We start from the raw sequence: 20352 nt of genomic DNA, 5'->3' as shown, positions 1-20352 counted from the left end.
ACCACATTCACTGTTATTTAGCATTCCCTCTTCGTTTTACAAGTCTGTAACTAATGATTAGCAACTAAAGATTAGATACGTAAACCAGTTCTCGAACTGTTCTTGACACTTTAATCATCTGAATTGTGTTATTCAAAATATCCACATTTTTGTTTTTATTGTGTCTTTAGAGGTCAGTGTACTACTAATTACATCATCAGTGTGTTTTGATCCAACATCCTTCAAATATTATATTTATTAGGACTGCTGGATTTGATCAAAATAAAAAAAGAAAAAAGATTTCATTCAATTTCTCCTTCTTATTTTGAACTACAGGGACCACCTGAGGATCTGAGACCACATGTTGTGTCCTTCATGGTGTGTAATTTTGTTTGGCATGCACTTACTATAATACATTCAGCATATATGTATTATACATTATAATACATATAATACATTCAAATGCATCTAACACAAATATGAGCACAGAGGAAAAAGTTCAGCTTTTGACACACAAACACTAAATGCTGATGAAGGAACCGTGCCAAAGGGCCTAAGAAACATGATAAGATAATACATGAGTCCTGAGCCATGTGTGAAGGTGTGTTTAATCAGGTGAAAATGCATCTCCTGTAAAGTAAGAATCCACTTTGTAACTGCATTTTTCTAAACTTTAAAAAATGAAAAAACTGTTTATGATGTTGCACACCTAATAAAGCAAAGCATCTTTACCAATAAATCCTCTATTACATAATAAAACAAAAGTTGGCTCTGTCACTAAAAATGTGGGTTTTTAAAAAACCTTTTTTTTTGTTTTTCTTTTTTAGGTATTTTGGTGCTTAAATGGTGCATAACCCATTATGTATAGATAAAATAATACAAACAATAATCTATAATGCACCATTTTAAGACAGATTCTGTTGTTCTGTGGTGTTGACCATGTTTAATCACACAAGCACAACCCCGCCCAAGATAACAGGAAGAACGTCTGACACATTAGCCATATTTGTTCATCGTACAACCTGAAAAACGAGGAAGCTAAGACCATAAATGGACAAGTGTGAGCTCTGAGGTAGATTCAAGGTACGGCAGAAAACACAGCAACAAATGGTCTTTGATCTGGAACAAGGACAAATGGAAAAGTGGCTGTAAACAAATGTCACAGATAAAAAGAGGAACGGAAATCTCTTTCCCAGTTCTTATCCCTCTGCTCTTTTCTTTTAGTTTCTTCTCTCCTCTGTCCTTTCAGATGCCTCTCCTCCTTCTCTCTGTGTGGGGGTTTCACAGCATCATGATCTCTGGCTTGGAAGTGAGTAACTTTGGATCTTTTCATTTGTCCATAGCCCAGCCCTTTCTGATCTCTCTTCAACACAGTAGGCACTGGTTGTTGGGGCCCCTCTCCTTCTGGCCCCAGTCCTGTGCCTGGTTTCCACCCACAACGGACCATCATCTTGTAGCTATTGCTGGAAGGTGGGAGGCAGTAGTAAGGGGTGGGCGGAGGACGCCGCAGACTGAACTGATGCAGAGTAGACGACAAATGTGATGAAGGGCTAATCCTGTACTCACTACAACACACATCACACCACTGAGGCTGAAGGGCACTATGGACAAGCAGAGAGGAAACATGAGTCAGAGAAAAGATCAGGTTGAATTTTTTATAATTCTACACCTGTCTTTAAACTACAGTCCAAAGCACATTTTCCCAACACAGTTTTAAACAGCTGTATAAATTCAACCTGTTAATGTGATGAAGAGATTACAGACAAAAGTTAAGCAATCAGTCTGTGCTTTCAAAAGCGTATGAGGCTTCAGTGGACTGAGTTTAACAGATCAACACTCAAAAGACTTATTAGTATGAAACTTACTGCATTTTCTTGTGGACCTTAATCATAAAATTACAGAGGAAAAAAGGTAGAAGTTCCACTTGATTTGTCAAACTGAAACCACATCAGCTTCAAGTAGTCAATTTTGGATTCAGGTTGTTTCAATATTTGTTGTACCAAATGTTAATTCTATCGTAATTATTACACACAACACTGATCATAATTATTTGTCTTGATAAAAGTCATTTATAAAATTGTTGTACTAGAAATCTAGTTATTACTAATGCTGAGACACTCAGCAAAGACACAAGGACTAAAACACACACAGCAGGGAAGCCAGTGTCTTAAATTTTCAGTATTTTGATCTCAAATCTCCACTGACTTTGTTCCTCACTCAATTTTTCAATTCAGTTTAATTATACAGTGACAATTCTCTGCAAAAATCACAGAGTCACTTTAGATTGAAATCCAATTTGATACAGTAAATTCAGGATTTTGTATTTTCAACACAGTAATACAAGTTTCTGGATCATTTTTAAACATCTCTCCAGTGAAGTAAACCAACAGCAACAATCTTAAGATTAATTTGCTCCTCCTCCGTCTTTTTCCACCAACTGACATTATTATTTGAGATGCTATGCCTGTTTGAAAACTTAGGAAAAGTGTAATAACATTTATTTTAAAAAATGATCATCCCACAGTTGAAAAATATTAAATATAAGCCATAGAAAATCATTTAGCAGATCAGTTCCCACACAGTTTTAAAAATCTGGCTAACTACTTCGCACTCAGCAGTTTATCAGCAATTAGATGGACAGCACATCTTAATAACCCAACTTGACTGCATGAGTCAGGTTGTAAATCTTTCAGAATAATCATTAAGCTTAGCGAAATGATGTTTCTGCCGTCTGTATTTATCACTGATAAAATAAAATGATGTGCTATACTTGGGTGTTTAAACTCCGCTGCCTGCTGATTTAACTGTTAAATGCCTGACATTATCTGCGGGGTTACTCAGGAACATAAATTCATTTGAGCAAACAGCAGCTGGTTTGCTCAAACATGCTTCAAGTTTGTAGGATGTCACATTTTAAGGATTATGTCAGGTTTCATTTTGATATGACACAATAGGAGCAAGTGACTGCTGTCACACCACAGATCCTCACACATGGAGATGGCAGGTTAAAAAGGGAAATGGATAATGTTCATTTCAGCTATTGAGGGGTGATGTTTCTGCTCATGTGATGTGCTGCATGAGTATGTTTATTGGCCAGACTACTGAGTTGGGTATTTTTGGTTTATATAATGTGTATAGCTAAGATTGTAAAAACCTGCTATTAGACTGTGTCTCTCTTTCTGGGCTTCTTCCATAGTTCAACAACTCCTCCAACACTTCATTATGGCCAGCTGCAGAAAGAAGGAATAAGAATCATTTCAAGTTTACAAACGGAAATATCTACTTTCTTTCACATTTCCTAATGATAGGTACCTTCCAGGGCCAGGTCTTGGGCATCTCTGCCCTGTGTATCAACCACTCCAACCCAGGCTGCTCCATGACTGAGAAGCAGCCTTACTGCAGCCTTTTGTCCTGACCAGCTTGCACACATCACAGCTGTCCAAAAAAATGTATCCTGGAGAGGAAAATACAACCTTAAGAAGCAAATATAAATAAAATTCCTAGGTTTAATACAATCAGAGCTTTAAATGTTGTACCTGAAAGTTTATGTCGACCCCCTTTGAGAGGAGATCTTTGAGGCTAGAGATATCTCCTTCATGGGCACAACGCAGCAGCCTCAGTCCCAGCAGCTCCATGGACCTTTCTGAGCTGCTTCCTTGGTTGACTTGACTTTCACCACTAACTCGTCTTTGTACAACAGGTCCACTTTGAACCTGGTGCACTTCTGCACACCTAACTCTCCTCCTCATTCTCCTACTACACCCTCCACTCTTCTGTCTGATCGGACACGTTCTGCCACAGTGTTTTGTCCTGACTGCACTCTCAAACGCATCTTGCTCCTTGTCATCTTTTATCATGTCTTCATAGAACTGCCTAGCTTCCTCGCCACTAAGTTCAATGCTTGGTTTAGGCCTGGTTAGTTCTGGTCCTATGCTAAAAACATCCTGCTCACTGGCAGGAGTAAAACCGAAAGCAGCCATTAGAAATTACAAACTTAACATTTGGCAGGTAATCAGTCTAGTGTTGTTTTTAAATCCAAGTCAATGTGGGTAACAGACGAGAGTTTGAAAGCACAAGTGCTATGGTGGTCTTGCTATGGCAGTGCTCAGATTTGAAATCAAACTCAGTAATCTTAATTAATCATACCAAATATGTTAACTGTGTATTAACAGGACATACACGACGTATCTTTAAAACGTCAAATTATCAAAGTACCACAGCTGCCATACTTCGTTGTCATTTCACAGAGCTAAATGTGAGCTAAGCTAAGCAACGATCGTTGGCTAGATAGTATTAGAAATATAAACAGCGCTCAACCGAAGATTAATTGAGGGAGAATTAATTAAAGGCTCATTATACCTTCAAAATGAAATTATAATATAGTGAAGATGAAAAACTAAATATCTTTTTAGAAAAAACTAAGCTTACTAGAAACCGCTTCGGGCTAACTTTGTCTTGTTTCTTCCGGTCACGCAGATTTTACGCAGGTTGACACGACTGACGATGTTAATGCTGCCACCTATCGGCTGGGAGGTCAGATGACACATTTCCTTACTTTCTGTAGTAAACTCATTGGGATTAAATCCGACAGCATCAATCCACAGATATTTTATGGCAAAAAGTTCATATGACCTGTTATAATTTTCTGATAAATTACTTTTTCTTCCATATAACATTCACTGTAGGAAATAGTACATACAAATGCAGGGTCCTGATCATCCTACTGCTAAAAGACGATTACTTATCCTTTAGCACCTCCATGTGGACAGACACCATATTTTCCATTTACACGTTTACTGCTTGAACAGATCGTGCTGCCATCACTTAGTCCTAACAAATTTTTCTTTTCCACAAATATAGCTACTTTTATTAACAGCATGTAAAAAGATAGCCATCTCTTCTCTCCCCTCTTGTAATGCAAAAACATCCATTTTAAGGCAATTTTACCTTTTTTTCTTTAAAAATCACATGCTTGTGTAACCATCTGCAAAAATCGGTCTTAAGAACAGAAACAAGAACAAAATTGTATAGTGATCATAAATTTTCTTTGTGTAATTTTTGCCATTGATCCTTTAATAAAAGTACACATCTGTTGTATTGTATTAGGATTTAATCAAGAATGGAAATTATGACTTCTCATCAATACCAGTAATGCTGATCAGACTACTTATAATGCTGTTTGAGATATCTATATCTATATATATATATCTATATATATATCTATATATATATAGCCCATTCAATTATTTCAATTAAAATCCCACCAAGTCTCATGTGCTCTTTCATTAACTCCACATATGTACAGATGTACAGGTAGTGAATTAGTTTTACTTTTTAAAGCACAGTCACAAAACACGCATACAGGGAACCCAACAATATAAAAAAAGTGTCAAAGTAGTGTGGAAAAAAATAAAGTATAAGACATTGGTAGCAGGCAAAGCAAAAACAGAAATACTAAATTGTAATCATTCGTATCTTAAGTCATTTTTATCCAGTCCACCGATCTGTGATCTGTGTTTAAAGGCCAAAGACTGACATGCCGGACCATTATGAGTAGGCAGTCTGACATAAATGCTTTATGATAAAACACAAGCTACATGAGCTGCACCAATTATACCAGCATGCACAGCTTTTGTACAGTAGTGTATAACAATGAAACCTCTCCAGTTAATGTATAAAGATAAAAGCAGAAAAAAATTGTCTGAAAATAATGAATGCTCAGTTTGTGCAAGGATGCCTTAATGGTCACCAATGTAGAGGTCCTGCATGTTTTACATCAAGTAAAGTACCAGCAAAAACAATTACCCACAAGCTCTTTGTGAAATCAAAAACATAAAAAAAGAACATTAAATTTGGTCATTTGCTGCACCGAGATAAAGAGCTGGATGACTTAAATATCAGATCCCCCTAGAAGTCCACACCTCTGCAAATGAATTCTTGCATGTTTGTGCAGTTGAAAAAAATTTACTTATATTTGGCTGAGAAATTTCTAACTCAGAGACCATTTTACAATCTAATAAAGCACTGAAATATATCTGTTGCAGCAAGTAAAGAGAACAATCACAAAAATTTGTATGATTAGTTTTAAACAAAAGTAGGAATTTTAATCATAAGTTGCAAAGCTTCAATAATACTGTGTTTGAACATTAAAACTGATTTGATTTTTTTTTATGGAAAGTAATTTTTTTATTTCTTGCCAGTTTAATTTTTGTCAGGTGTTGCTTTGAAAACTTAACAAAACATATATACATATTTTAATCAAAATATCTAATAATTCACAATAATCTATCGCTCACAGGAGCCTTAGTGTATGGCAAAGTCATGCAAGGCATTCTAGTATCATTGTGTTGAGTTTGTAGAGACAAATGGCTGCTTTTCATTAGCATTAAGTCCATATTTAGATTATGCAAATCCCAGCAGTTCAAAGCAAACCTGCAGCTGCTTAAAAATAACAAAAAACAAAAGAAAAAAAACTTTAAACCAAACTTAGACACACCAACTGATAACAGTCTAAGAAAAAAAAAAAGAAACTGAATGGCTCTTTTCTCACCTCAAATGTTTTTATAAAACTATTTCTTAACTGTTCCCTCAATGACAGCACACCAGGTAAGCATCTACCTCGGTGGGTGCAGACTGCAGGTTTCCTGTTTAAAGTGAGGCAGAACAACTCTAATCCATCTACCATTACACTCCTTGTGGTACACCCATCAAGCTTCACGCTCAAAAATGTCCTTGTGGACATGTAACGTACGGCATTTCATTTTTGTATTTTTCTGTTCTTTAAAAGATATGAAAAATCTGAAAAGATTTTTGATGTTTTTTACTCCAACAAATGCGCAGAACCACTGGTGTGATCAACAGAAACAACTAAAGCGTTGGTGTAGCTATGTTACTTCAGTAAGGGGTGGTATTTACTCATGTGTCTGTTTCTGTCTCCGGTCTGTGTAAACGTCTGTCCACAGTGGGGGCAGGAGTACGGCCTCTCGCCTGTGTGCGTCCTCATATGAACGTTCAGCTTGTCTTTGCTAATGAAGCGTTTGCTGCAGCAAGTGCATGCGTACGGTTTATCTCCCGTGTGGTAGCGCTGGTGCATCTTCAGCTCAGTCATACGACCGTATGTCCTGCCGCACTGGGGGCACTTGAAGCTGGGTCGCTCATCCATGTGCTGTCTGCTGTGCAGGCGCAGCCCGCTGGACGAGCTGAAACTCTTACTGCACTGCAAGCACCGGTAGGGTTTCTCCCCGGTGTGGATGTGGACGTGCAGCCTCAGGCTGGCGGCAGAGGGGAAGCCGTTGCCGCAGACAGAGCAGAGGTGGGGTCTCTCCCCGGTGTGAATGGTCAGGTGCCTCTCCAGCTTGTTTTTGTTAAGGAAAGTTCTGCCGCAGACAGGGCAGGTTTGCGGCTGCTCGCCTTCGTGTGAGCTCATGTGGTCCGTCAGTTCCACCAAAGTGGAGAAAGCATAGTCGCAGCGAGTGCACGAGTAAGGCTTCTCCTTCTTGAACTTCCTGTGTTTGAGGCAGTGCTGCTCTAGTTCTTCCTTCTCCTCAAAGGTTTCAATACAACAGCTGCACTGGTACGGCCTCTCTTCAGTATGAGTCCGTAGGTGATATTTTAAAGCAGTTAACTTCAGGAAGACACTGTCACAGTGTGGACATCTAGATTCTCGTCTATCATGGACCATTATGTGCCTTTTATAGTGTGAGAGCTTAAAGAAGTGTTTGCGGCACATTGAACAGTAATATTCGTCATTTTGGTGAATTAGCTCATGCTTCTTCAGCGCATACTCAACTTTAAATTTCTTGCCACAGGTGTTGCAGGCATAAGACTTCTGATGAATCACCATGTGAGTCTCCAGTTCTTCTGGACTGCTAAAGTTTTCATTACATTTTGGACAAGTGCCGCTGTTCTCTTTTACATGAATCTCCAGATGCTTGTTGAGGTCTTCTGGGAAGGCAAAGTTCTTCTGGCAATCAGGGCATGTGTAACACTCAGCCTGCTCTCCTTTACGATGGGTCATTATGTGTCTTTTTAAATGATACATGCGACCAAAAACTTTGCCGCAATCGCTGCAACTAAGGCTTCGAGGTCTGGCCTCAACCTTCCTGTGTAATTTAAGATGCTTCGCAAGTGCAGATTTCTCTTTGAACTGCTTATCACATGCAAGACAAGTCAGACCTTCAATAGCATGAGTCCTTTTATGCGCTTTCATTTCCAGCCAGGTGCTAAAACTTTTCCCACATTTGGAGCAGATATACTGTCCAAGACTGTGCTGGTTCCTCACGTGTCGTGTCATGTGGTAGGACTGACTGAACATCATATGGCAGACTGGACAGGTGAATGGTTTCTCCTTGGTGTGTGTTCTCATGTGCCTGGCCAGTTTGTTTGGCCCTCTGAAGCGTCTGTCCACACAGACTGGACAAAAATGGCCTTTTTTTTTATTATCTGAGGTGTTCTTGTCCTTCCTGGTGCATCCATCGTTCTGAGATGCAGCTTCAGAGTTGTCTTCTTTAAAGACCTGTGGTTTGGATGCTTTATCGTTAAAATCGGTATCAGTGTTAGAGTCGGAGTCATCTGTTATTTCTTCAGTTTTCACTTCAATCCTGTTGTCGTGCTCAGAACTTTGGCCCTCTCTTTGCGAAGATTGGTCTTCACGATGCGACTCGACGTGACTAGACAATTCATCGCTGCTGGTGAATTTTTCATTACAATCTGGACAGGACAGAACTTGTGACTTATGCGTCTTTTTGTGTCTTTGCAATTCTGCAAAGCTTTCCAGGTTCTCCCCGCAGGTGGGGCAGATGTGCTGACCCGCCCCATGCTGGTTCCTCATGTGTCGGGTCATGTGATACGACTGACTGAATGTCATATTGCACAGTGGGCAGGTGAATGGTTTCTCTTTTGTGTGTGTCCTCATGTGTCTGGCGAGCTTGTGTGCATCTCTGAAGTGCCTGTTGATACATATGGGGCAGGTGGCGGTCTTTCGTTTAGTTGAAGAAAGGACAAAGTCTTCATCGTCATCATCGTCTTCTTCGGCATCATCACTGGCTTTGTTGCTGACTTCCTCTTCCATCCTTGACGATGACAAGGAGGCTCCATTGCCATTATCCACTTTATCACAACCCAAATTAGGCTCATCAGCACCCTGAGATTTAGCTTCACCATCATAGGAATATAGCCTATCAGTGCTGTAGTAGTACTCATTTTTAAGTCTTGATGATTTTGTTGGTGTTTTAGTCACCCTTGGCTTTGTTTTGGTCCTTTGCTCTCCTTTGCGAGGCCTTCCTCTTTTGGTCTTTTTTTGGACAGGGGGGTCTACATCATCTCCTATGTCCACACTGACCTCATGAAAACCAAACTGTGGAGGTTCAGTTAAAGCTGATTCCATCTCTCTACCGACAGCTAACGCTGTTGCTAAGGTAACAGTAGCCCTCTTCTGAAGCAACCTCTCTCTGAGCTGGGGGTAGTTTGTTTTCTCAATCAGCTGATCCAGGATAAATGCATCCTTAAAGTTTTCACAGTTGCAAGGCCTCAAAAGATCCTCCAATGCTGAGACAAACTGATCTAAAGTCTCTCCAGGCATTTGTGCCCTTTGATGAAACTTAAGGCGGTGTACCTGAGAGTTGTGATCAGAGGTGAAGTGAAACGTCAGCGTTGGAATGGCCGCTGCGTACGTGGTTTCATTCTGGATCAGAGTCGTGAAGATGCGCTCCCCCTCTGGGCCGAGACAATTCTGTAAGAGCACCAGCTTACTGGAGTCTGCCAGCTCTTTCTCACCCAGTGCTTGGATGTATTGTTCAAAAGCTTTGAGCCATTTTGACCAAAGCATGGTTGGCTCACCAGGAACGGGTAGGAAAGGTGGAGGTGGGGATAGGATTATAAGTAGTGGCTCCGGGAGTGGCTCAGAAGAGATGTCCACTTTCATCTCCTCCTCGTCCAGCTGTAAGGTCATGTCACACATTCTCCGTCTATGATGTGGGTTAATCTGATCTCTTCTTTCAGTCGAGTGTCTCTTAATTATGTCACCCTGTCTGGTTTGTTCTCAGACTCCTGATGTTTCGTGCCACTCAGGAACATCTGGGAAAACTGCAAAATAAACAAGCACAATTTAATATGAATCTCTGTGTCATTTTTACTGTTCAGATTGTTTTTTGAGCTTTTGTACTTCTGTAGGAAACTACTAAATAATAGCGAGTATATTTAGAAAAAACAAACTAGATGCATGTTTATTTGGTAAGCAGTGCACATAAAGCTACTATAATTTTTTTAAATACATAATTTGGATTAACCTGATGAAACTAGGGCCCTATTAGGGAAATAAGTGGTGCCTCAAGGCAGGGCCGGACTGGGATAAAAAGTCAGACCGGGAGACATTCGCTCACTCAGGCCACCCCTACTCATAGACTGCACACATATGCTCACACCTATGTATGCACAACCACAAATCCATGCACCCACAAATGGGTGAGCAATCGTCAAAAGCCCATTTTTCAAATTCCAATCAAATATATATTATATAAGCCACCAGTTCATTGCTTTTCACTCCCCCACTCATCAAAAGGTTCAGTACAACAGCACAGCAGGATTCCTGATGAGCTAAACATTACTTTTATTTTTCTGTTCATTCTTTCTATGCCAGATTACTATAATAGATTCAATAGAAAATTAAAAAGTTGACTCAACTTAAAAAGATAAGACACTGTCCAACCTTATCAAGGGTTCCCAACATTTTCAGGCCACCTGTAGAGCCATGTTTGGTTCAGCAGAACCCACTAAATATTTCATGACATGAAACAAGCAATTTCACAACAGTGTGAAGAGTAATGTGAGTATTTTTTGTGATCATCCTCGTACACTTTTTAAGTTCTTTAAATATATAATTTAATGATCAAATGAGACAAGTCAATGAAACTTAACCTCATGCAAAGTTTAGTGATATTTTAAACAATGAAACAAAAAAATTTCCACACAGTCACACATATTTTTGACTTAGAAGGTTAACACGCGACATATTTCAGGTACGGAAATAAACAAGCAACTGGTAATATTAAAAATAAAGTGCTTTGTATGTAAAATAAAATATAAATAGCTTATCTAAACTTGGATCTCTAGCACAGTAGGTCAAGAAGGTGTTGCATTTCAGCTTTATAAATATACATCCCACGAATAAAACAGAAAATAAAATGCTGAAATCTGTATTTTCAATTAAATAAATGCAGCTTTACCAAACTTACATATATAAGTAGTGTATGTGGACGGACTGTTATAGCCAAGCAGCCAAGTATTAAAATATCCACCTGTCATTTTCATACAACACAAATAATTGACTAATTATTTTATTTTAGCCAGGTTATACCAGGAAACCCCAAATATGAGCTAGTGTATATAAACGGTAGCATGTGTTCATCAGTTTTCACCTTTCACCATTTGTAGTTGTGTGTTTGGGCTGATGTGGTTTATTAATAAAACAACAAACCAGTGCAACATTTCCAGTAGAATGAAGTTTAGACAGGAGGTAGCAGCCTACCAGCTCATTATTACAGCTACATAAAAGGCTCATGGAGAATCTTAACCAGTGATCTTCATGTTCTGATAAAAGTTTGCCCCCAAACAACACGCTGCCCCCCCCTGCATCTGTCATTTATTAAACGGTTAACTCACGTGACATCGCGGGTGACTGGACACCACTGCTGGTAGAGGATTTGAAAATATCGGAAATATTCCAGCATTTCCCGCCTTCTTTTTTTATAAGTTCTATTTCTGCTCCCCCTTTCCCCTTTTTTCCATTAGTCCATCAGTCGGCTACCAGCACCACGTTCCTGTTGTTCCGCCTCCATGCGCTCACGTGTTGATTAGTTCTCGTGATGAAAATAAAATTTGACGACTGATGTTTTTAATCAATTGACAGTTGGTGAAGGTGAAAACTGATGAACACAAATAATTTTATTGGTGGGCGGGTGCCGGCTTCTGCAGACCAATGTAGTTCACCTTGATTCTTTTTTTACTTTTTATTTTATTTATTTTTTTTTTAAACATTAGGCCACTTAAGAGCCCAGGCCACCTGGAAAAGTCCTGCTGCTCCTGAGCGGCGATTAATTACAAATTCATTCTGGCAATGGGAGTGTCTGGACCAGGCATGTCAAACTGGTCCAGCAAAGGGCCGTGTGGCTGCAGGTTTTTGTTCCAACCAAGCAGCAGCACACCAGATTTGACTAATTCAATCAACTGATCTCAGTCTTCAGACAGCTGATTGGTCAAACTGTGTGCTCTTGGCTGGTTGGAACAAAAACCTGCAGCCACACGGCCCTTTGCTGGACCAGTTTGACATGCCTGGTCTGGACCATTTCCTGCCAATAGAGAGAAAACCACCGCGAACTGTCACACAGAACCTTTTAAGTAGAAAAATGTTCCTCAGAATATTCATAGCTGTGCTTAAACCTAAAAGCTGCGTTTTGAATTTCCTCACTTTGAGGCCATTTGGTTTATTTAAGTTGGAGACCTCTGTAGTAACAGTAGAGTCGTGAAAACATGATGACTAATTCTGTAAATAGCAAAAAGCTTTAAGATTTCCCTTCTTAAAATGACTTTGATATGAGTGGCTACTTAGGACTGTCTGTACACAGCAAAAGGCCCAAAGCAAGATTTTCTTTGCACCATAAATAGCACACAACACTATATTCAAGTAATTGTAGGTACAGTCATGAGGTTCCCAGTAACCTTTAAAGAATACCATAATAAAAAGGATTACATTATTAATGAACCCTTTTAAAGATTTAAAGTCACAGAACTTCCCTGCTGAAAAACCAGTATAATCTCAATTAAGCACAATTTCAGCATTTCCTGAAGAGTATTTACAAGACATTAAAAAAAATGTGCAAAGTTAAATGGCCACTAATACCGAAGAAACACTGATAAAACTGCTGGTTTGTCTCAAAGCAAGTTTTTCTCATCAGTTAAGTGTTTATGCATCACTGATTAAATCATGATCCAGATCATCTTTATGTAAACAATTGCTGAAAAAATATAGCTAGTGGTTTTGGTTATACTAATTTTGCTTTACTTTTTGCACCAGATAACCACTTAAATAGTAATAATCAGTTATTTCCTAAATGTGAAAACCCATTTTTAAAAAGGTCTCATTTACATGTGGCAGCCTGTGCAGAGGATGAACAGAAGGATCTGTAGTTTGTATGTTTAACATCCAGCAGAGATTATGCTGAATAGTGTTTTGTATGCTACCATAGCTTCAAACATTCAAAGACCAGTTCTGATGTTGGCCAACTCTGTGTCTTTGGGTCACATTTTGGCATTTTTAAAAACAATACAGAAGGTAGAAATGGCTGTGAGCTGAGGTAAAGGTATGCTTTACGTTGAGGAGTGGTGGCAGGGTGCAGGAGGCTACATAGTTTTGTTTAACTTCAAATTTAATGGTGACCAGTAAATGAAATGTAATCAACTTTCCCCTCTTTTATCATCTAGTTTTAAAATTACTGGGTGGATTCGGTCTGTGTCTCGCAGGAAATTGTAGCTGAACGGGTTATAAATCGGTGGGCCCCTCATAAAGCCTGCATGCACTGCGCCCCTGTGGGTACAACTGTGTACAAATCGCTCCCTGAACGGCGGCGTCTGTTGGTGGTTTCCATCAGTCTGAGGACGAGTACAGCTTTCCACCATGTACGACGTTAAACCGACACGCCATTACGGGAAAGAAGGGGTGAACAGATGAGGACAAAACAATGATCGAGAATGAGAAGATGAAAACTCACCAAATCAAACTGGGTCACAAGTCACGACGTGTGCAGACAGCCAGACGCAGCGTCGAGCCACTGCGGTCAGCGTGTCCGCAAACAGCTCACTGCGGCGCTGCAAGTTTGATCAGCCGCAAGCCACGATACGATGTCACGCTTGACTGAAAAGCAGAGTATTTTGAGAAAAATGTATCCGTCGTGCTAACTACTTCTTCCGGACACCGAGAACATTTGTCCTTGACCCACAGCGGCCCCTGCTGGGAGGGAGCCGCATTACAGCGACCACCAAACCAGCGAAAACTTCACGGCAGATTAATGAAGATGTAAAACTAAATATACTCAGTAATGAAACTCAGCGTAACATTATTAAAAGCAAAGACAAGTTTTAAGCTTGAACCAATGACTTTTCTTTGTCTGACTTTGACTTAGACAGATGTGCTCCTGGAAGACGGTTCAGTTTGTGTTTGTTTTCTTTTTTCTTTTACTGCCACAGAGAACATTGTTTTATTAAATTCTGTTGCTCAACTCTGTTCACAAACTGTAATTAGATAACATTTCCGTCCCATGGCTCTCCTACAGCACACTGGTGTCATGCTAAACCGCAGCTAGAAGGTTCCTCTCCTTAAAAGATGTTGTTACTCTGCATGTTGAATGACTTGCTGGGCTGGTCAGTGTTAGTCTAACACCAACTTATCCAACACTGTTAGACAAGTTAGCAGTTGTTGTTAGAAACCTACACCACTAGAAACCAACTTCCTTATGGTTGATTGATTAATTAAAAAAAATATAGATCTTTGCTAAATTTGTAGAAATGGAAAACCCTTTTCTCTAGGCTTTGGTCTCTAGTTCCCCTTTCACTTTAAATCCAAAGGTTAAACCAGATCTTGATATCAGAGGTTTTAAAATGTCAGACTTAACCTGTGACTTTTTAAGTATATTGTGATCAATAGCACTTAATCTGAAGTCCTAGTTCTAATTTTCTGGATATAAATGGATAAAATTAGCAATGCACTTACTGTATGTTCTCCATTTAATTGACTTTTTAGTCTTAATGATAAAAAATGGTTACAAAGGATGGACCTCATGTGTCATTGTTTTTAAATATATCACCATAATAATACATAATAAAAGCAACAAATTCCTTGGGTATTTTTTCAGTCTCAAGGCACATTTTTTATGAAGAGCAAAGAGTTGGCAAACCATGAGAAGTATGCACCTCTGCTCTAATGAATGTGCTTTGTCTCTGTTTAATTTTTTTTTATCATTGTTTAATTTTTATGGATGTGTTTTTTATTGATATGGATATTTAGGTAACATATATAGTTTTATATATTTGTATGGATGTAGTATATATGTTTATTCATATGAATATTTAGGTTGTATAAATATTCACTTGGACAATTATGTAGTATATGGATATCATGTGATACTGTATAAACCAGGATGAGTAGAAAGGGGTGGGATTTCCAAAAAGGTGTACCTCTTCCCACTTCTTTTTGGAACTTTTTTATATTATAATTTAATCATGCAATAATTACTTTGTCTTTTTCATTATTTTTTTATATAGTTTTTTGTTTGTTTGAAATAAAAACATTAATTAATTCATAATAATTCTATAACTTGGAGTTCTTTGAATGCATTCAGTTATTTAGACACATGCCTTTCCTTTCACCCACTCAGCAGAACACTGAAACACAACTTGCCCATTTTAAGACAGACACAATCTCCTGCTACTTTCATATCATTTACACATATTCATCTTCATATTAATGTAAAGTTATAAAGTAATGCTAAAACTAAGTTTCATTTGTGAGAAAAGATGCCTATGTGCCAAACAACCAGCACTTGTATCCTGTTTTTGTGAAGACACTGCAGAACCCAGTCTGACTCCAGGTGCAGTCTCGTAAGAAGAAAGTTAGTTTAGACTGTTCTGAACTATTACACATGCACAGCCCACAAAACCTGCAGAGACTGGCTAAGAACTGTGAGCACGAAGCCCTGTGCAGACTAAATATGTTTTAGGAAGGGGAATGGGTTGAGAACAACTTCTGCAGACTTTGTCTGTTGAACCTGTTGTACTGCTGTAGCATACTAAAGATACAAAAGACAAAGTAAAGCTTTGTGAATTTATTGACAAATGAAGAACTTCCACAACAATCCACAGGTCTGGTAAAAAAATATGTCTTCTTTCATCATAAGGCATGTCTGTAATCTTGCTGGTGTAGAAAATGATGCACACAGACACACTGTTAAACAATGACCATTTATTCACACTGTATGGGACTCAAAACAAGCGTGACAGAGTGAGGGAGGCTGCTGACCAGTAGAACCTCCAAATCATATGTGGACAAAAATCTACGAGTTTTGTTTGCAGTGGTAGAGAAGTACAAAGTACATGACCACCAGGCTCTCTTGGGGAAAGCAGAGGTTGGAAGGATGAAGTTTCAATATTAAAAGTACAATCATACGCAGCTCATACCAGAATAATCCTCTCAAATATCAAGTATACTTGTTCCACTCTGTCCTTGATGACTGAGGCTTATTTTGACCGATTCTTGAGAAACCATTAGCTCCTTTTCTCTCATTGGTTATTGTATGGGAATTTTTTTTTCCAGTGCTCTTTCACTGTTTACTTTGAATTACACAAGCGTGGCCAAACTACATACAACAGCACACAAGTAAAAAGGGTTTTTGCTGTACAAAATCCATCTTAAAAATACAAACATATGCACAATGGCACCCTTTGCTTAGCAGTGAACTACACAGACAGATGCGCAGACTTCTAGAATGAGCATACAGCCATTTTACACGCATGCTTGTGTGCACACGCCTCACACTCAGACTTATAAAAAATAACATTTGAAATGAAGAAAGATGAAATGGTGGGGTTTCGGCTCAGTGAAAGCACTATGGCTTGGCAGGCTGTGGTAAAAGGAGAACAGGCAGTAGATGGTATATAAAAGAACCCACACATTTTCCATATATTCCAACCCAAACATCACACATTGCTCTTGGAGACCTCTCACTCTTTTAAAGGACGCTGTAAGTGCTGAGGAACCCCTGCTCACACTCTACATGCTTTTCAAGTTTAAAAACTGTGATTATCAATTTAAATTTTCGTTTACTCCTCTGATTTCTCTCTTGTAGTGATCTTTAAAAGCTGGCAGCTCCGTGTTTGTGTACATGAACCAGTTTGTCAGCAAAAGCTGCAATCTTCTGGACCACCTTTTGATGACTCTCCTTGACCTCCAGCTTCCTCTCTTTCAGTGGGAGATACTGAAATGGCACATCAGAGGGTGTATAAGTGGACTTGAACACTTATGTGTCGATACTGAAAACAGGATAAATTTTGTGCAGAAATCCCAACTTCCACCAGATCCAGGAGGGAGTCTCTCTCAGACATTACCATAAAAGGACTCATCGAGTCATTGCCCCTGGCTCTCTTGGCAGAGTCTCTGGAGCGGGTACAAGTTTCAGGCGGGTTATGCCGGTGAGAATGTGTGGAAAAAGAGAAATGTGTGTGTGTGTGTGTAAGCACAGTGACACCGAGGCGTAAAAGATTGAATGAACACACACGTCGACACAGGGTCTTCATGAATGAGGAGAAAAGGCGAATGAGTGTAAGTTCAGTTCTTGGGGCCATCACAGGCGGATTTATTACCAGTTCCTCCAGTCCAAACACACGCCAGCCCCCCCTCTTTCATTCTTTATGTGTACTTGTGTGTATTTTGTGCAGATTTTGTCTTTAGAGTCAAACAAATGAAGAGAATCCTGTCACAGGCGTGCGCGACCCTGGTGGGTTGGTGTTGGGGTTGACATGTGTGTGTGCAGGCTGCCCTGTGGGTGTGTACGCTCCACCCGTGCTGTGCTGGGTGACCACGGTCTGATAATAGGGCTCTGTGTCTGCAGTGGCACACTCCTCATAGCCAAAAGGAGTGCCAATCCCTTTAAGGCCTTTGGGCTGCCGCTTCCAGGAGTTGTAGTAGGTGGGGTCACTCATGTAGTGGTTGACAAAGGAGTGGTTTGGCTGCTCGTCCTCATAGTCGCTGTCTGTTAACTGGATAGACACAAAAACAACACAGTTGGATTTTGAGATGTTTTTGCATTAATAGTGTAGTATTGAGACAGATTTATTTCTGGGAAAAAAATAGGAATGAAATGAAAAAAAAAATCATTTATTGGATGTCTTATGTCTGTCTTTATATTTTTACACGATTGGATGTTATTCAGGTTTGAAAAAGAAAGGTTATATTAAAACCTGTTAAACTCTAAATAGATGTTTATCTGACAAAAGCAGCTTTTCTGTAAATATGTGGGTAGTCTGACATTGAGATGATCATCCCTGAAATTAAAGAGGCTGGTCACTTTACTGGCTCGCTCTCTGGCAACATTAATGCCACCACCAGGGATGGCATCAGGGAAAGTCCTTTTTCATCAACATTTGAATTTCAAACTTTATATTATTATATTATATTATTATGTTATATTTATAACAGTCCTGTTTCTTTCCACTGAAAAATGTTGCAAAATGAAACCACCTCCAGGAAAGTCTGATGCATACAACTGATATTTTCTCATATTGATTACTCTAACTCTTTCCTATATTGTTCCTACATGTAGCAACCAGGCTGCTAACAAAGAGCCTCCCATCGCCCCAACCTTCCCTTCACTGGCTACCAATAAAATTAATATTTTAATTATCACACGTAAGGCCCTGCATGAAATGGCCCTGAATATAAAGTAGAGCTGCTGAGCTCCTTATTCTAGTGACTCATTTTCTTCCTTTAATTGATTTTTTATACAGAGGCCTGACATTGATACCAGGGCCACCACGAGAAGGGTCCTTGTTGTACCATTAAGACGTACTGCATTTGTTCAGGCTGTGCTGTCTGTAACAGGAAGTAAATTCTGAAACAATCTCCTGTTCTAAGAAAGTGTTCCACATATTCCATCTTTAAGGCTCCTTTAAAAAATGGTTGAAAGATCAAACCTGTAATCATTTTCAGTTCTTGTGATGTCTATATGTATCTGTTGTATGTTTATTTATATTTTTATTTTAAGGTCACTGTACAGATAAAAAGGTAAAAAACACAGTAAATAATAAAAAAAAAGACAAATAACATGTTGTAAATAACGACAAAGCAAATTAAAATGGAAAAAATCAAAACAAACAGCTGATTAGGACACTGTCCAGACTTGCCCGCTCATAGAGAGAAGGCAAACCTGAACAGGTGGGTTTTTAGCTGTGACTTAAAGCGTGCTAGTGAACTTTTATTGCGAAGATTGGGGGGGTAGTTAATTCCACAGCTTGGGGGCCGAACAGCTGAATGCCTCCACAACTGTGCTGAGGCGAACAGGAGGGATAGTAGGATGAAAAGATGAAGAAGACAAGAGGGTACGGACAGGAAGAACAATATGGAGAAGGTCAAATATATGAAGGAGAGAGGTTGTGAATGGCCTTGTATGTTAATAGGATTAATTTATACAGACTGCAGTATGTGACAGGGATCCAGTTCTGTAGCACAGGTGTGATGTTGGAAGTAGATGATGTCACTGTAATAATATGAGCTGCTGTGTTTTCTACTAGTTGTAGCTTATAGAGGGTTTATTGGGGGACAGTGTACAGAAGGGAGTTGTGATAGTCGAGTCGAGTGGTGGCTAAACTGTGAACCAGTATGAATAAACGGTGAGAAAATAAAACTGCTTTCAGTCTTGTCTTTATAAATTAGTGAACTAAATGATGTTACTGACTCGTCCCAGCCCCATCTGTTTTAAGGTGTGTTGCTGCCATCAAATTCAGCATGAGCTAATATTTGTCTTGCTTTCAGCATTTGAAACATTTTCTACAACCTACTGTTAATGAAATATGTGTTTAGAGATTTTTAGTCAGTACATTCTGTTGTCTTCATTTTAGAGTGTGAGGTTGTATGAATAACTTTATAGCACTTTATAACTGGGTTAAAATGTGTTATCTAAATAAAATTAGTGTTATATATTAATACAAAACATATATTGTTTAAGAATATATAAGTTATGTTTTTGACATGTGATAAAATACCAAATTGAGTTAACAGCCTCTATATGAATCCTGAGACCTCTCAGTCACAGTAGGCCCAGGTTCGAGCTCTGACCTGTGACCCAATGCTGCACGATGTCCCCCTCTTTGTGACCATTTTCCTGTCCTCTTTCAATTTGAAATAAAGATATCAAGGCCACCAGAGCCAACAAAATCTTAAGGGGGAAAACAAACAAACAAACAAACAAAAAATACAGATAACCCTTATTAAGATAAAAGTTAAAATGCCATCTATTGCTCAGTGAGATAGTTTAAAAACACAAAACTGATGCAGAAAGACAACATGTTGTACTTTTTACCCAAACATTTTACTTCCTTGTAAAACCGTGTCAAAAATTTATAGTGCAGGTTGACTGCTCGTAGCTTGGCTGTCATCCTCTGGCCTTGTACAGCGGTAGGAGCAGGCACGGAGATCTAACAAACTCATTTCTTTCCATTTTCATATTTTTGGTTTGTTTTCTTTCACATTTGTAGTCTTCAGTGTCCAGTGATATTCATCTGAGTTAAAACAGCTTCCTCTTGTCTTCAAGAAACTTTCACCTGACTTAAATA

At 39.1% G+C, this 20352-nt stretch overlaps 3 protein-coding genes across 6 annotated transcripts in view; all 3 read right to left on the bottom strand.

The window, feature by feature from the left end:
* Window positions 1–568: 568 nt before the first annotated feature.
* On the bottom strand, window positions 569–4956 carry gpank1 (G patch domain and ankyrin repeats 1). The gene is made up of 4 exons (XM_041982291.1): window positions 3516–4956; window positions 3292–3433; window positions 3134–3209; window positions 569–1580 (listed from the first exon to the last, which is right to left on the bottom strand). The coding sequence occupies exons 1-4, from the start codon at window positions 3957–3959 to the stop codon at window positions 1139–1141; spliced, it is 1104 nt and encodes a 367-aa protein (XP_041838225.1). The 5' UTR covers window positions 3960–4956; the 3' UTR covers window positions 569–1138.
* A 78-nt stretch (window positions 4957–5034) lies between these two features.
* On the bottom strand, window positions 5035–13934 carry LOC121637928 (zinc finger protein 271-like). Its single transcript, XM_041982284.1, has 2 exons — window positions 13743–13934; window positions 5035–10062 (listed from the first exon to the last, which is right to left on the bottom strand). The coding sequence occupies exon 2, from the start codon at window positions 9935–9937 to the stop codon at window positions 6869–6871; it is 3069 nt and encodes a 1022-aa protein (XP_041838218.1). The 5' UTR covers window positions 9938–10062; window positions 13743–13934; the 3' UTR covers window positions 5035–6868.
* A 2039-nt stretch (window positions 13935–15973) lies between these two features.
* LOC121638272 (protein sidekick-1-like) overlaps window positions 15974–20352 on the bottom strand; it is a 284369-nt gene continuing 279990 nt past the window's right edge. For all 4 annotated transcript variants that reach the window (XM_041982952.1, XM_041982953.1, XM_041982955.1 and 1 more), the window contains one exon: window positions 15974–17781. In XM_041982952.1, coding sequence (XP_041838886.1) covers window positions 17476–17781 — 306 coding nt within the window. In that variant the 3' untranslated portion in view covers window positions 15974–17475. The remainder of the gene's footprint in view (window positions 17782–20352) is intronic.

The sequence above is a fragment of the Melanotaenia boesemani genome, chromosome 4 (genome assembly GCF_017639745.1).
Source record: "Melanotaenia boesemani isolate fMelBoe1 chromosome 4, fMelBoe1.pri, whole genome shotgun sequence".
NCBI lineage: Eukaryota > Metazoa > Chordata > Actinopteri > Atheriniformes > Melanotaeniidae > Melanotaenia > Melanotaenia boesemani.
The sequence above is the reverse complement of the archived record's forward strand: the minus strand, read 5'-3'. Positions and strand labels throughout refer to the sequence as shown.